Source organism: Nannobrachium achirus, assembly GCF_963921795.1.
Source record: "Nannobrachium achirus genome assembly, chromosome: 2".
NCBI classification, from domain to species: domain Eukaryota; kingdom Metazoa; phylum Chordata; class Actinopteri; order Myctophiformes; family Myctophidae; genus Nannobrachium; species Nannobrachium achirus.
Window position 1 is genome coordinate 68577329 of NC_137811.1, and position 15624 is coordinate 68592952.

At 44.5% G+C, this 15624-nt stretch overlaps 2 protein-coding genes across 2 annotated transcripts in view; one reads left to right on the forward strand and one right to left on the reverse strand.

Moving 5' to 3' along the window:
- Positions 1–394: 394 nt before the first annotated feature.
- Positions 395–4240, reverse strand: LOC308300105 (histone lysine acetyltransferase CREBBP-like; the record flags this gene model as incomplete). The annotated part of the gene is made up of 1 exon (XM_080743883.1): positions 395–4240. The coding sequence occupies one exon, from the start codon at positions 4238–4240 to the stop codon at positions 395–397; it is 3846 nt and encodes a 1281-aa protein (XP_080600009.1).
- Positions 4241–5083: 843 nt separating this feature from the next.
- Positions 5084–15624, forward strand: part of LOC308302788 (carboxypeptidase Q-like) — a 33804-nt gene continuing 23263 nt past the window's right edge. Inside the window, exons 1-6 of the mRNA XM_080747079.1 lie at positions 5084–5187; positions 7146–7272; positions 8830–9039; positions 10625–10741; positions 13461–13668; positions 14358–14565. Coding sequence (XP_080603205.1) covers positions 7146–7272; positions 8830–9039; positions 10625–10741; positions 13461–13668; positions 14358–14565 — 870 coding nt within the window. The 5' untranslated portion in view covers positions 5084–5187. The remainder of the gene's footprint in view (positions 5188–7145; positions 7273–8829; positions 9040–10624; positions 10742–13460; positions 13669–14357; positions 14566–15624) is intronic.

The window sequence follows — 15624 nt, forward strand, 5'->3', positions numbered from 1 at the left end:
AGCATTTATAGTCCTACACCAGCCATTTTGAGGACCAACACAGGTGTTTTGATTAATGTAGAACATTGGTTCTATGCCAATCAGACAAATTGAACACCCGTGTTGGTCCTCTATATGGCCGGTTTAGGACTACAAATGCAACCCATGAATATCTTTGAATGTGGTACTTTTATTTTGTAGTATTTCTACACGTTGATATATTTGGTATTGCTGCCTTTTCTTGCAGTAGCCTAAGTAATAGGCTACGTTTGATCAAGACTAGCTTACTTTCACCACTACCATTTACATTATTTGGGGAAGAAAAACACTATATTCATGACAGATCAATATATATATTATTTATTTGCATTACATAATTATTTACATCATCATCATCATCATCATTTATTTAATTTTATGGTGGCTGCTGGCCTGCTTGTTGCTGCTGAGGCTGGCTGGCGTGGTACTTGGCCGTTCGCTGCTTGATGAAAGCAGCCATTAGCTGTGGGTTGGACTTCAGGATATCGAGGACTTGCTGCTGCTGCTGAGGTGAGCTGGGGGACTTGAGGGTACGGAGGAGGTCCTGGAGGGCATTGGGAGCAATGGTGCCGGTTCTCTGTGGTGTTGGTGGCCAGACGCCAGGCTGCTGGGGGGGCACCGACATCCCCTGGGCCAGCTGTGGCTGCTGCCCTTGTGGTATCATGGCTCGCTGCAGGGTCATGGCCTGCTGTGGGGACTGCCCTTGGGGAAAGCCCAGTTGCTGGGGCTGGGCAGCCTGCATCTGTCCGCCAGCTCCGGGGCACTGTCCCGGGGCCATGCCAGGCTGCATAACCTGGGGCCCCTGTGGCCCTGGCACCAGCTGCATGGGCGCCTGCATGGGTCCAGCCATGCGCTGCTGGTACTCACCTGAAGCCTGCTGACGGGTCTGGGGGTTGTTGGGCTGAGGGTGAGAAGTGGGTGTGCTGGGAGCAGTGGAGGCCGGCAGGGACGGTAGAGACATGGTTCTGTGCTTTATGTTCAGGCAGAACGGTACAGGACACTTGTTTTCCTGACAGTGCGTAGCATGATAGCAACACAAAGCAATGAGTTGTTTGCACACGGGGCATCCTCCGTTGGTCTTGCGCTTGCAACCCTTCGTGTGCAGAACCACCCTCTTCATCTTTTGGCAGGACGGCAGGGAGCAGTTGGCGTTGCGGCACTGGCAGGCGTGGACCAGGGACTGGATGTAGCGCTGGATACTCAAGCGCCTGCTCTCCTGAGGGCTCTTGGAGGCCTCTCCACTCTGGTTGCTATCATCATCCTCCAAGCCCAGGCCCCGCTTAACCATCTGGTGCTCATGGCCCTTGGAATTGTAGCAGTTAATGCACAGGTCAAAGTCCTCGCAGACAGTGCAGTGACAGCGCGTCTCCACGTGGTGCTTGCATTCGTTGCAGGTGTAGACGAAGCGATCCTGGCCTTGGTTGTGCAGCTCCACCAGCATGCACTTGGTGCTCCACTTGCACCGCCTCAGGGAGCTGAACTCCCAGTGTTTTTCCCTGGCCAGAGTCAGGAAAGTGTCACGGCTGTCCATCAGGTCACAGGTCAGCAGGGGGTCAGGGTCCATGATGGGCGGCAGGGTGTCGACCATGGGGGCAGGGTGCAGGTGGATCACAAAGAACTCCTCTTTGTGTTTCTCCAGGCTGGCATAAAGCTTCTGGGACAGATCATTGGATACATTCGGCATCCCAGGCTTCTTATTGTCTCGGCTAACGCTGCTCTTGTTTTTATTGACCTTCTTGTTATTTTTCTTCTTGGCTTTCTTGGTGATACTTGGTGTTCCCTCAGGAGTTTCACAGGCGGCGGTGTTCTCCGCCTTCTTACGCTCCTCCTCCTCTTGTTCCAACTCCTTGATGCTTTGCTCGAAAACGTTGGGCCAGAAGTCACCGTCAAAATAGGGAAGGTCTTTGGCGCTGGTCACACGGTCCTCTGTTGCCTGCTTGAAGATATCCTTGTAGTCGTGCAGGATGCTCTCAGCGTAGGCCTTGTCCAGCATGGTCCTGTACCACTCCTGAAGCTGCTTGGGTTTAGGGATCTTCTGGTCGGCAGGGTGGCAGTTGAAGATGTAGTCGTCTCCTTCACTTGGCGGACACACCCAAATGTGACCCTGGGCATACCCGAGTTTCTTGACATATTCTAGATAGCCAATGAGAATCTCATGGTAGACCGCCGTTCGTAGCATCCGAGGTCTGAAGAAGTGAACACTGTCGAGGTATGATATGTATACCCGCCTGGTGTTAGGGAACGAGCATTCAGAGCCGTACTCCTGTACGTGCATGCCAAAGAAGCACACGTCCACTCCATCAATCTCCTGAAAGGCGAAAAGTGCTTTGGTTCTGTAAGGAAAGGTCTCTGGCGTATCACCTGTGTCCACAAACCTGGTTTTCATTCCAGGCTTAACCTTCACCGTTTTGTCAGAGCTGGCCACCACTCGCACAAAAACCTCTCCAGCCTCCGGGTGGTTCTGGCTCTTCAAGTACTTATTCACACGGTCCTCTATGTGCATTCCCAACCGTGTTGACTGTAATCTTTTTGCAGAAAACATATTGTCCTTCCTTGTTTTACCGCTCTTCTTCAAACAATTGTCACAGATGAATCCAGACGGCCAGATGACGTTGTGGTGTAAAACACATATCTGGTGCATCTTCCGTCCACAATCTTTACATTCAACAAACGGTTCAGCATCTAGTGTGTCATTCTTCTTCTTTTCAAACTGGTCTTTCGATATTATTGTCTGTGGCTGAGCAGGATCATCCCTTAAGGTCACGCTCTCCCCCTGGATCTCATTGAAGCACTTCTCACAGAAATAATACTTGTTCTGGTAGCTGTAGTATGTGCCTCCAGTGGGTATAGTGCACAGCTGTTTGCCATAGCAACAGAGGGTTTGAAGGGAAAAGTCGTACTTCCTACCACAGCAGAAGCCCAGGCCCTGCATGACCGGGGCGATCTCGGACTCGAACACCTCGGCCAGCTTGGAGCAGTACTTGTACACGCGAGATGTCTTGCGGTTGTACAGCCAGGCGTTGTTAAACATGAGCCAGACATCCTCCACATACTGCCAGGGCACTTGGTACTGGCCCGTATCCAGCTTGCGCTTGATGGTCGACAGGTCTATGGGGTTCTTTACAATGTCAAAGTAATCCGGGATGCCCAGCTGCATGGGGTCTACAGGCTGTCTGAAGGGCAGTGACTCTGGGTCCAGCCTATAGAGAGATTCCAGGGTGGGCATCAGAGCCTGGCGCAGCTCCTCTGGTTTAAAGATTTTCCTCTGTGATTGAGAGGAGGGTGAAGAGGTTGTGCCGTTAGCTCCACCTTCCTCCTCCTCTTTGGGTTCCGTCTTCATCTCTGGCTTCTCCTCTACTTCCATTGCCTCATGCTTCTCCTCTGGCTCCTCTTTCTTCATCGACAGCGAACCGGAGTCCTCCCCACTCTCCATGTTGGGCTCTGTTTTTCCGCCGGCAGCCTCAAACTCCTGCCGCTCGTGGCGCGGCTCGACTTTGGTCTCCTGTTTGGGCAAGTCGGCTCCTGCGTGCTGGTAGTGCAAGTCAGCACTGGCGGCTGAGGCTGGGGTCGGCACCCGGTTATCTAGACTGGCTACCGGTTGAGACAGCGGCGTGGTAGGGGGCTGAGGCATCTGTGCCACTGCGGGGAGCACTGCTTGGGTTTGGGGCTGGGCAGGGCAGGGTGGGGTGGAACCCTGGGCCGGGGTGGGACCCGGGCCGGGGCCAGGGAGGTTGGGGGTGGAGCTACGTCTGGAGGGCTGGGCAGTCAACAGGGCCTGGTTGATGATCTGTTTCCGGAGCAGCGACCGCCTCTTCTCCTCCAGCTCCTTCTGGATCTTGTAGATCTTCTCAGCCAGCAAGTGGTAGTACTCATCCCTGCTGTTAGCTGACACATACATGTCCCCCTCCACCTTCCTGGCATAAACCACAAAGTTCTCCATCCGCCTGTCCTTCAGAGCTGCCGGGTCTGGGGTGGGGAATATGGCTTGAACTAGTTTATGTACAAGGTGATTGCGCAGGTCCAAGGTGACGTGCTCATGCCAGCCTTTCCTGGTGCACGTGGCGGAGAGGGGCGCTGTTGTGGGCAGGTTGCCCATGGAGCCTACAGCTGACCCGTCAGGCAGCAGCTGGTCTGGTCCATTAGACGCTGACAGCGCACGTGAATTGAGCTTCCGTCTCTTAGGGTTGGGAGGTCCCACGTCCAGCAGGTTCTTCTCAGCCATGGTGTTGTGGTGGTGGTGATCCCCTATGGATTAAAGATTAAGTCTGTTTAATTTAGTTGTCCAAAAAACGGACCAAAAAAAAAGGAATCCACAGAAATGCAGGGTAGGTCGTCCTAGGTCCAAATTTGGAGTTTATTAGGTGAGACCTACAGTAGATAAGTTGCAAGATGTGTCGGGTAGATTATTCTAGAGGTTCTCAATGTTATGACCTCACTCTGTTGACACCTGATGCATCTGAATGCTCTCAGGTCAAGAGGCCTTTATTTATTTGGCAACGACAAACTGCCACGTCACAAACGCGTTCATTGGTTACTGTACAGCGTACATTTCGGTTGCCATGGAGACCAACAAACTGTCAACAAAACACCGGCGGTCAGCGCCGTAGCCACGCCCCCAACGTACGCGATGAGCGTGGGGGAGACGCGGCTTCTGATTGGTTGAAACGCGGAAGTAAACAAACACCGGTGTCCGCTGTAAAACGCACAGTTAGTGGTGTAAAGTAACTAAATACATTTACTCAGGTACTGTATATTTAATTACACATTTCAGGTACTTTTACTTTACCGGAGTATTTCCAATTTTCATTACTTTTAGTTCTACGTACGCTAGCCTCACACTAGCGTTGCGAAGAGGTGCGTGATATTGGCGAATATAAGGACTTCCGAGTGTGAGAGATAACGAATATAAGACATCCGGTTTGCATGAATCGCCTTCAAAATATAACGATAGTAATCGTTTTTCAACGTTTTTCATTTGCCTCGGGGCCAGGGGTACTCTTATGCTGAAAATATCGACCACCGGGAAGTCTTATATTCGCCAGCTTATATTCGCCAAATAAACATAGCCAGTGTGTTTCTATGAGGAACTAGCGGAGAGAATTGGACAGTATCACTGCTGCTGGACACTTCTGTCATGCTTTTATAACTCTGTCACAACAGCTCACCAGGGTTTGTGTTTTGGATTTAATTCTCTATAGCCTATAGGTCTATATAAATATAAAATTATGTTCGGAATTTTAAATTGCACGTTCATTTTTTGACAACAACTAAAGTTGCGTTACAGTCCTGCCTTTCTCTTAGCTGCTCTGTTCTTTTTGTGTTTAAATTATGTTTGCACCGTTACTTCACTTGATAGAGCGTGTGAAGTTGTGAACTGGACTTAATTCAGTAGAACGTTAGAGCTGTGTTCCTCTCAAAGGACAGCTGCTATTGTTGTGGCTCAAAACACAAGGAAACATAACGTGTCATATGACATAATAACAACGTGTCATATGACTGGTCCACAGTAGGTGGTTTAGTCATTGGAGAGTGACTTATGAATGTGCCCAGAACAAGTACAGCTCAACATGAATCACCATCAGCTGCAATGGGGCGACCATGCCAGTTATTAATCAGTGTTTCTCATTCTCAAAACAGTTTCATGACAAGGATCCAGGGACCCCTTAAGAGAAGATATCTTTTGTTAGATTAGATTTAGTATATCATTCTACAACTGTCTTATACTAATAGGTAGGGAGAGTAGGCCTAATCTTTCATCATTCTGAATTGTTATGCAGTTGTTATCTCAAACATCCCTAACAGTTATCTGCTATTTTCCCATTGTTCCGAGGACCCCTGTTGGTCCCCCAGACCCCACTTTGAGAACCATTAAGCTAAATGACATATTATGCCTATTGGAGTTTAATTGTGTTCAATGAATAATTATTATCATCATCATAATGTTTTGAAACACACATCAACACCATCCATCAAACAATGCAAACAAATAGGTTTAGATCTTAAAAAATCTGTTGAAAGTGAAACATATTCTTTTTTTATCGATAGGCTGCTACAACCTGTATGTTTTTGTGGACTTGGCATGCAAGTTGAGCAGTACCTAGTTATACTGTAAGAAACAAAACAGTTAACTGCCTAGCATACTGTAGATGAGAATACGAGAACGCTCACCCCAAAACCCATAACTCTATGCCCAAAACGCACTCGCCCGGTTCAAATCCGACCACCTTGGAACGGTCGCCAGGGCACCAGGTATTCCTAAACGTAACCTCTGTAAACTATGCCTAAACCTAATCTTATTCCTAAATGTAACCTCTGTAAACTATGCCTAAACCTAATCATATTCCTAAATGTAACCTCAGTAAACTATGCCTAAACCTAATCTTATTCCTAAATGTAACCTCTGTAAACTATGCCTAAACCTAACCTTATTCCTAATCTTAAACTCAGTAAAACGATGCCTAAACATAACCTTATTCTTAACCTTAACCTCAGTAAAACAAATAAGAATACAACCACTCAGGGCAAGCCGCCCGCAGAAAAAGTGGGTCCGAGTGTGTTTATGGGGCCCGCAGAAAAAGTGGGTCCGAGTGTGTTTATGGGGCGAGTTGTACTTATCTATCTTTAAGAAGTTTTGGGGCTTTTATGCCTTTATTGATAGGACAGTAGACTAACAGGAACTGGGGAGAGAGATGACACACAGCAAAGTTGGTTGGGACTCGAACCAGCGACACGCTGTCAGGCTACACTGAGCCTATATGTGGTATGTGCCTGGACCGGTTGGCCAGCGGGCTGGGGCGAGTTGTCTGGTTACTGTAGATCAGTGGTCCTCAACCTTTTCAGGGCGTGACCCCCAAAAAATAATCATATTCGATTTGGGGACCCCCCACCAAGAGTTGAGGTGTTACATTTTGTATAACACGGTTCCATTGTGAAAATAGCAGATCTACTTGCTCACAAGCTATTTTCACAATTTCAGACTCTTTTTAATATTTGACAATTTGGACATGTTTAATGTCATTTTAGAGGCATTAAAAAGTTCTTAAATTGTCACTTTAGAAATGTGCAGATACCCTCTAGTCTAGTCTATATACTCTATTATGTTGGTTTACTCTGCTCTGTTTCCACAGATGGCCCTGAAGAACGGAGACGCTCTCTCCTCCTCCTTCTCTCTTTGTCTGTCTCTGTCCATCATGGCGTGTCTGCCTCACTCCGCTGTATCCAGAGCCTTCTCCCATCATCAACCCCAACACAAAGGTACCCACTCTCCCTCAGTGCTGGGAATTATGAATTATCTTCTTAGAGATTATTTTGTCCATCACTTTTTTCATTAATCGAATGATCAGGAAGTGGATTTTAAAAATTTAAACAAGTGTCTTACTCTTATTTCTTTTATAGAAAATAATTGACTAAATAAATTTGTCTGATTGTCACAACGAGAGCGTGAGCTTGTAGATCTGCTATTTTTTAAACTTTTTTCACCATGACAATGACATGCCCAAAATGGTGATGCCGGGACGAAAAGTGGTTATCGTTGCAATGGGCCATAATTCTAAAAATCTATTATTTTTAATAATCGATAAAAGCAATTCATTCTATTAACTGCTGCAGCCTTATTGTAAATGTAGTGAAGTATGGAGCACATACCACACGTGCATGTTTTTCATAATAGTAGTCGACTATAGTCTCCTTTTACCGAACATGTAATACATATAAATAACAATGAAAATAGTATTTTGTAAAGCAGGAAGTTCAGGCATCCTAGTGTGGTATTTCACACTATGTACTTTACACTATGAACCACAATTTATAAATGGCAACTGCCCTGCCAGCAGTTGCCATGACGAATTAAACACATAAATGATAAACCAGCGCTGTATATTTAGCATGAGGAAGTTGTCCACGTCTACCCCAGTTGACTGCTGCCTACAGCACAGACTAGTGGTCGACTAGTAGACTAATATATTAGGCCAGCGATTCCCAAACTGCAGACCGGATGAAGGGTTATCTGGGTTGAGGATATTTCTAGTGAGCCCTCAAATACTTGGCAAAACACTAAGATTTTATTCATAATATAACATTAATATTAAAAACAAAATGCATGGTATTTTTGAAAAAGTACTTTTCATTGTGATACCCCTACAGTAAATAAGAACTTAAAGTATATGTTAGTTCTTGAAGTATTTTATATGTTAGATCCACAACAGTTTAGGAACTGCTCATTTAGGCATTAGTGCTATACATTTAGTGATACCGTAATATTACTTCTAGTTACATTATGTCCAGTCAGTTTCATTATGCTCACAAAGTCCTGTAAGACAATGTAAAATCATAAATATTCAAAGCAAAGTACTATGTGTAAAATAAATCTATTACCGCTAGTATCTACTATACATTTTGTCAGATTTTTAAGTTTTAACTCATTTGTGTCTCTAGTTCGACCATGTCATTATAAGGGCAAACTTTCAAAAATATAAAAAATGTAGCTCTGGTCCATTGCATTGCGTCACCTCCAGTGACGCTCTGACAGACTCGTCAGCAAATGAATAGGCCGCGATTTCTCAGCCCCTACGAGCGCTCAACGCACCCACCTCGAGCCAGCCAGCGGCCACCGCAGATACAATGGTTCACAACCCGGATCTATTCATTTGCCGACTGGTCTGTCAGAGCGTCACTGGAGGTGACGCGATGGACCAGAGCTATAAAAAATGTACGTCACATTATGCGTTGTGAGCTTTTATATATTTTTTTGCAGAGTGACATTGTCACTTAAATGTATCATTTACCTTTTCATGTTACTGTGCTAAATATCAGATATAGCAGCGGAGGTGGCGGGCTACGCCGACGTGGCCAAGCGGATCATAGACCTGGCCGTGTCCGGGTCGGCCCAGAACCGCTCTTACACGCGCCTGGCTGACTTCACCGACGCCATCGGGAACAGAGTGAGCGGCTCCCACAACCTGGAGATGGCCATCAAGTACATGCACAATGCCATGACACAAGACGGACTGGATGTGCATCTGGGTGAGGATTAGGGCTGTCACCATTATGACATTTTACATGATGATTAATTGTCACTCAAATAATTGCGGTTAACGATTTAATCGTGTTTTTGTCGTTGACAATTACATTTCTGTTTGGCTTTTAGGCTTTGAAGTCGCACATGGCAGATATGACACATAACCTAAATATACAAAGAAATTGCTGACATATTTGATAACTTTATACTTTAAAAAAGAACATCGATAGTGGGAATAGCCGATCTACAAGCTCACAACGCGCCGCATCGCGATGCGTTGTGAGCTTTTAGATCTGCTTTATAATAACATAAAGCAGATAATAACAACAATAACAATTATTATGTAATAAAAAGTGTGACAGGCCTAGTGAGGATGAGTGGATAGATGAATGAATGAATACAGTCATTTTGATAGATTTCAGTAGATTGACTGGAAATGGGGAGAAGAGAGGGATGGGGAAGTGACACACAGCAAAGATCGTCGGGATCAGGAGTCAAACCCGCGACACGCTGTCAGAAAGCATCAGCAGCCTAGTTGCCTGGACCGCTACGCTACTATGTAGAAAAAGTAAAAGTCCGGAATTCAAAATGTACTTTAATTTAAGTATTTGTATCAAAATGTATGTACTTACAGTACCAAAAGTAGAAAGTACTCATTATACAGAATGTCCCATTTCACAAGTTTTCAAATGTATGAAATGTATAAAAACCCTTAAAAAATAGCCAATCTACAAACTCACAATGCGTCACATCGCGACACATTGTGAGCTTGTAGATCGTCTATTTTCAAATGGTCTAAATATATATAGGGCTGAAGTGGTTACTGTATGTTTTGTAATAATAATCAAAATCTACAAAGTAACTAGTAACTAAAGATTTCACATAATTGTAGTGGAGTAAAAGTACAATATTTTCCTCTTAATTGTAGTGGAGTAGAAGTAAAAGTATTTAAAATAGGAAAGTAAAAATACCTCAAAATTGTACTTGAGTAAATGACTGGAGCTAGTTACTTTACCCCCCTGAATCAATCAATTAATGGATAGATGAATGGACGGAACGAACGGATGAATTAAACCTCTGTGAAATTAATTGTGTGTAAATACATTATGTAAAGCAAGAGTTTGTGGTCTGCTGCTTTTCAGCCCACGACCCCCAAAAGAATCATATTTGACCTGGGGACCCCCCACCCTGACGAGCACTAAGAGTTGACTGAGTTGCAATACATTTTGTTCTATTGTGAAAATAGCAGATCTACATGCTCACAACGTTGCGAGGCGTTGTGAGCATGTAGATCGGCTATTTTCACAATTTCTGCCTGTACTATTTGACAATTTGGCCAATGTTTAATTTGTCATTTTAGAGGTATTAAAAAGTCCTTAAATTGTCACTTTAGCAATGTGCATGCAACTATACACTCAAATGTGATGTTGGTCTGTTGAGAGAGAAAACAATGTTGCACATTAAGTTAATCATCTGGGGACCCCCCAAAATAATTTGGGGACCCCTCTGGGGGTCCCGACCCACAGGTTGAGAACCACTGTCTTGCAGGACATGTGTATTTAATGTGCTGTCCCACTTGAATGCCGACAGAACCGGTGAAGATCCCTCACTGGGTGAGAGGAGAAGAGAGTGCTGAGATGCTTCATCCCAGGAACAAGAGTCTGGCTCTCCTGGGCCTGGGCAGCAGTGTAGGAACCCCTCCTGGAGGTACACTACACCACTTGCACCATATTATTACTCTTAACCAGTGGTGCTTTGGGATTTTTTTTTCTGGGCGGACAGTCATTTATTGACGTCACGTGCACGCGCCTCTAGAGGCTATTTAGATAGAAAGGATGTCAGCAGATGGTGGGAAAACAAATAGTTTTCTAGTCTTAACTCATTGAGTGCCTATCCCGAATTAGTTCGGGATATATTATCGCATCCCAGAGTGCCTATCCCGAACTAGTTCGGGATATTAAAAAAAAAAAAAAAAAAAAAAGAGATATTTTTTTGAAAAAAAAAAATTAGAATTTTTTTTTTTGGACCCCATCAAATCTAGTGAACATGATTTCAATCGCGATTTTGCATGTTCCACCCCCATACAACCCCATCTAACATACAGGGCAGCCATGTTTGTTTACATAACATGTAAAACATAATGGCGATTATCTCAAGAATGCCTGAACGGATTTCCAATCGGATTTTTTTGTTTGAAAGCTGTGAACAAACTGCACAAATCCACTCCAATGCAATCCAGGATTGCATTGGATTTTTTAGAGCTCATTCTTCTCTGTTTTTTTCCCATGCATGAGGTGTGCAAGGTTTAATCATGGCTAAGTTGACGAAAATAAGGCTTCTAAAATGCTTGGTAGCCAATAGCTAACTTTAAGCTAACTTCATCCTCTTCCTGTACATGCACAAAGGAAAGTGTTCAGGCAAGTCATGGCTGCAGGGCTTCTGCATATACCAGCATATCTCTATGGGATTTTCTATGGCCACTGGGCGCCCTCTAGTGGTGACTAGGGTGGCACTAAATGAGTTAATTACATTTGCATTGTTACTTAAGATTTTATGTTCTACTTTCTTTTAATTCATTTAGAAAATACAGCACTGCAGTAGGATAGAGAAACAAAGTTTGCCTTGAACGAATCTCAAACACTAAATACCACAGTAATATGGAGCCATGTATGAGGACACACACACTTCGACACATGCACATGCAGTCACAGCTGGAAACCTAGGTGTTAAAGTAGGCTATATATCCATATGAATAGAGGCTTGAGGACGCTCACACATTCACCACTAGAAACCTGTTATGCAAAGTAGTAGCCACTGATTAAAGTATAGCTTGTAGTTATCGCGGATTCGCGGGGTGGGGGGTTGTCGCGGCTCTCGCGGGGGGGTATGCGCATTTACACGCTCGTGCACCGTTCGGTGCTGTCCGTGCGCGTGCATGTGGGGAAATATTTCCGGCCACATGGCGTCCGGTCGCGTCCGGCCCCCAAAGCGCTACTGCTCTTAACCACATTACCACTGGCGGCTTTGATTTAAAATGGCAGATCTACAATCTACAAGCAGCTAATTTGTCTATTTGTCGTACAGCAAAGTATATAGGACTGAAGTGGTTAAAGGATTAGTGACATTACCTTTGTAGAATGACATGAAAATGTTTAGATGCGATGTACTGTAATACTTGCTGAGCAAAGACCGTTTGTCATTCTACCCAAAGAAAAAAAATAAGGGATGGGTGGCTTGGGCGCTGAATACAGGGAGATGGAGAAGAGTACTAGAAGGCCACTTTGAGATAACCTACTGTTCATTTTTAATCTGACATTTGTTTAATCACAACAATCACTATAATAGTTCACCATTGTCTTTGTTATACTGTAATCGCGGTGTGGACTCTGCCATTCACTTGATTTATAGTTATAGTTATAGACTAGTGCTTGGTGTGTACGGCCTATTAATCTGTACTGTCTGTACTGTACTCTACTCTTCCTTAATTCTTTGTCAGTATTTGACACTTGCTAACAATATGTTGGTGTGTTGGGCACTGGTAAAATGTTGTTGTTTTGAAAATGGTCTTAAGAAAATGTAAAGTACCGGTATACAATGATATTAACATGTAGCCTGGCGGGGCCCGACGTTATCTGTGTTCATTCCTTCCACAGTATAACGTCTGGCCTTTAGCCTATTGGCAGCTTGAAAAGTGGGCGGGAGTACTTGCCTTGACAGACAGACTCCTCTAACCAATCACCATCTCTCAGCCAGTCGGAAGAACGGCAAACAAACACGTCTTTTCGGCCGATAAACTCCACTAGCGCATCCTCCGTGTTGCTTTTTAATTGTTGTAATTGATTCCAACTCTGAAATAACTGCACTTATTGGTTGTTTTATGGTTAGAGCGTTAACTGTTACACTTTTTGCATCGCGAGGGCAGCCATTGTTGTTTTGAAAATGCTGCAGCTTGCAGCATGCATCTACGTCACCGTCTACACATGGACCAATCAGGGAAATCTTTTCACTTGTTGTCAGGAAGACTACGTTTGTTGTGCGGAAGCATAGTGCGGAAGCAGTCACTGATTGGCCCAAATCACAGAATAATCGGTATACTCGCTGCCAATCAACGGAAGTCCAGACGTTATACTGTGGAAGGAATGAACACAGATATAGCGTCGGGCCCCGCCAGGCTAATTAACATGCGCATCATTGTCTGCCTTAAAATAACCTTCAACTTCTTGTTTATTGAATTCTCTCAGTTCTCAGTTATCTATGAATTGAGTTCAAAAGGACCCCAATTTAAACAAGCCATAGTGATTTCTCGGGTTTAAATCCTATTAGTAGACTTTGTATCTGAAGTGTACTGTCTTGTGCTTTTCCCATTGCAAACTGCTTATAAAGTATTCAACCAGATCAATGGAACTCTGTCTCCCTGTCTCCCCAGGCATAGAGGCGGAGGTGCTGGTGGTGGAGTCCTTTGAGGAGCTGAGGCGTAGAGCGGATGAGGCGGTGGGGAGGATCGTTGTGTTCAACCAGCCCTTCGTCAGCTACGGGGAGACGGTGGCGTACCGGGCCTTCGGTGCCTCCGAGGCCGCCAAGCTAGGAGCCGTCGCCACACTCATCCGATCTGTCACTCCATTCTCCATCAACAGGTACCTGCTAGGGACTGTCACCATTAGGACATTTTACATGACGATTAACCCATTCAGAACGGGTACACATTATTGTGTATCATTATTTTATGCTTTAACTATTGAAAAATAGCAGATATACAAGCTCACAGCGCGGCACCGAGTGCCGCGCTGCGAGCTTGTAGATCTGCTATTTTTGAAAAATCGTGAAATGTGGAATTTTGACCCGATTCTATAAGTGTCTTTTGAATCCTTCTAAGGTTTTTTTTTAAAACCTATGTTTCTATGTCAGCAATCTGGCTAGCCATCGTCAAAGAAAAGGTCCTTTTCAGTTAACTGGATCTCAGTTAGTCTGTTCTTGAGAGACTACTATGTCAGTGGTTCTCAAACCTTTTCATGTGAAGGACCCCCAAAATGATATGTATTTGGCCACGGACCCCCATCTCAAAATATTTAGTTCCAGGGACCCCCCAGAAGCAAAATTTGAGTTACAAACGTTTGCTTTAAAAATACATATATTCAAAGATTTGCACACATTTTCACAACTTTTCGAAAATAGCAGATCTACAAGCTCGCAGCGTGGCACTCGGTGCCGCGCTGTGAGCTTGTTTATCTGCTATTTTTCAATAGCTAAAGCATTCAATAATTCTAGACCTAAATTTGAGAGCGTCTGCTAAATGCCTAAATTGTATATTGTAAATTGTCTTCAGTCCGCATACAGGTTGGCAGGACTACCAGGATGGAGTGAAGCGTATCCCCACAGCCTGCATCACGGTGGAGGATGCCCAGATGATGGGCCGCATGGCCCGCAGGGGACACGCCGTGGTGGTCCGGCTCACCATGGGAGCCAGGACCCTCCCCGACGCTGACTCCTTCAACACGGTGGCGGAGATCAGAGGCTGGCAGCATCCCGAACAGGTACGCTTGGGTTCAGCCCATTTAGACAAGTTGGAACGCATTTGTGTCACGTTTTTTTAACTGGTGCCGTGCTGTGAGCTTGTAGATCTGCTATTTTTTTTTAAATCATGACAATTTGTGCAAGTCTTCGAATATATTGACCTGATTCTATAATGTCTTCAAAAGGTTTTTTGAAAAACTCAAAACACAAACCTTTTCATGTCAAGGACCCCTATAATTAAGTGTATTTGACCACTTTCTTGTCAATACGTAGTCACCAGTGTCTCTTTCTTGTCAATACGTAGTCACCAGTGTCTCTTTCTTGCCAATACGTAGTCACCATTGTCTCTTTCTTGCCATGTAGACACCAGTGTCTTTTGCTGAGATTCTGAGTCCTCATCTTTAAACCAATCCAGTGACTTTTATTGGTGCAGGGCTGAGCATGGATCAGATTGTAAATACCATTATTATTATTTATTTCACTGCAGATAATCTCCACATTACATTTATAACACCCTTAACCCTTAAATTCAATTCATTCTTTCAATGGACTTGGAAAATGTTTCACTTTACACATTTTGGTTTCATAGCACATCTCTCTTTCTCTCTCTCTCTCTCTCTCTGTCTTTCAGTCTCTCCATCTCTTTTTATTTTTCTCTTCCTCTCCCCCACACTAGTGACGTTGTGTCCTCTTTTATTTCCCGAGAAAATGGGCGAGACGGGAGTGGCAACAACAACAGTCTTAAAACAACACATGGGCTTACATCTTTCAGGAGTCAGGATTTTGTGAAATAAATGCGTAGAATATCGTCATAATAAGTGATTGTTATTGTTGTGATCGTTGCTGCAATGTGGAGGAACAAAGCAAGGCATTGTACTGTGTGTAACTCGTGTATATATCATGAGATGTAACAAAATACAAATTGCTGAGCGTTTGGGGAAACGCTGGCACTGCCCTGCTGACTACACACATTCCTACAGCTGTTTAGTCTACCTACTGCAAGTGACGTAATCTTTCCAAAGAAGCACTAAGTAAGGCCTGCCTGCCTCTGCTGGAAATAGTTCATTTAACCACCTGAA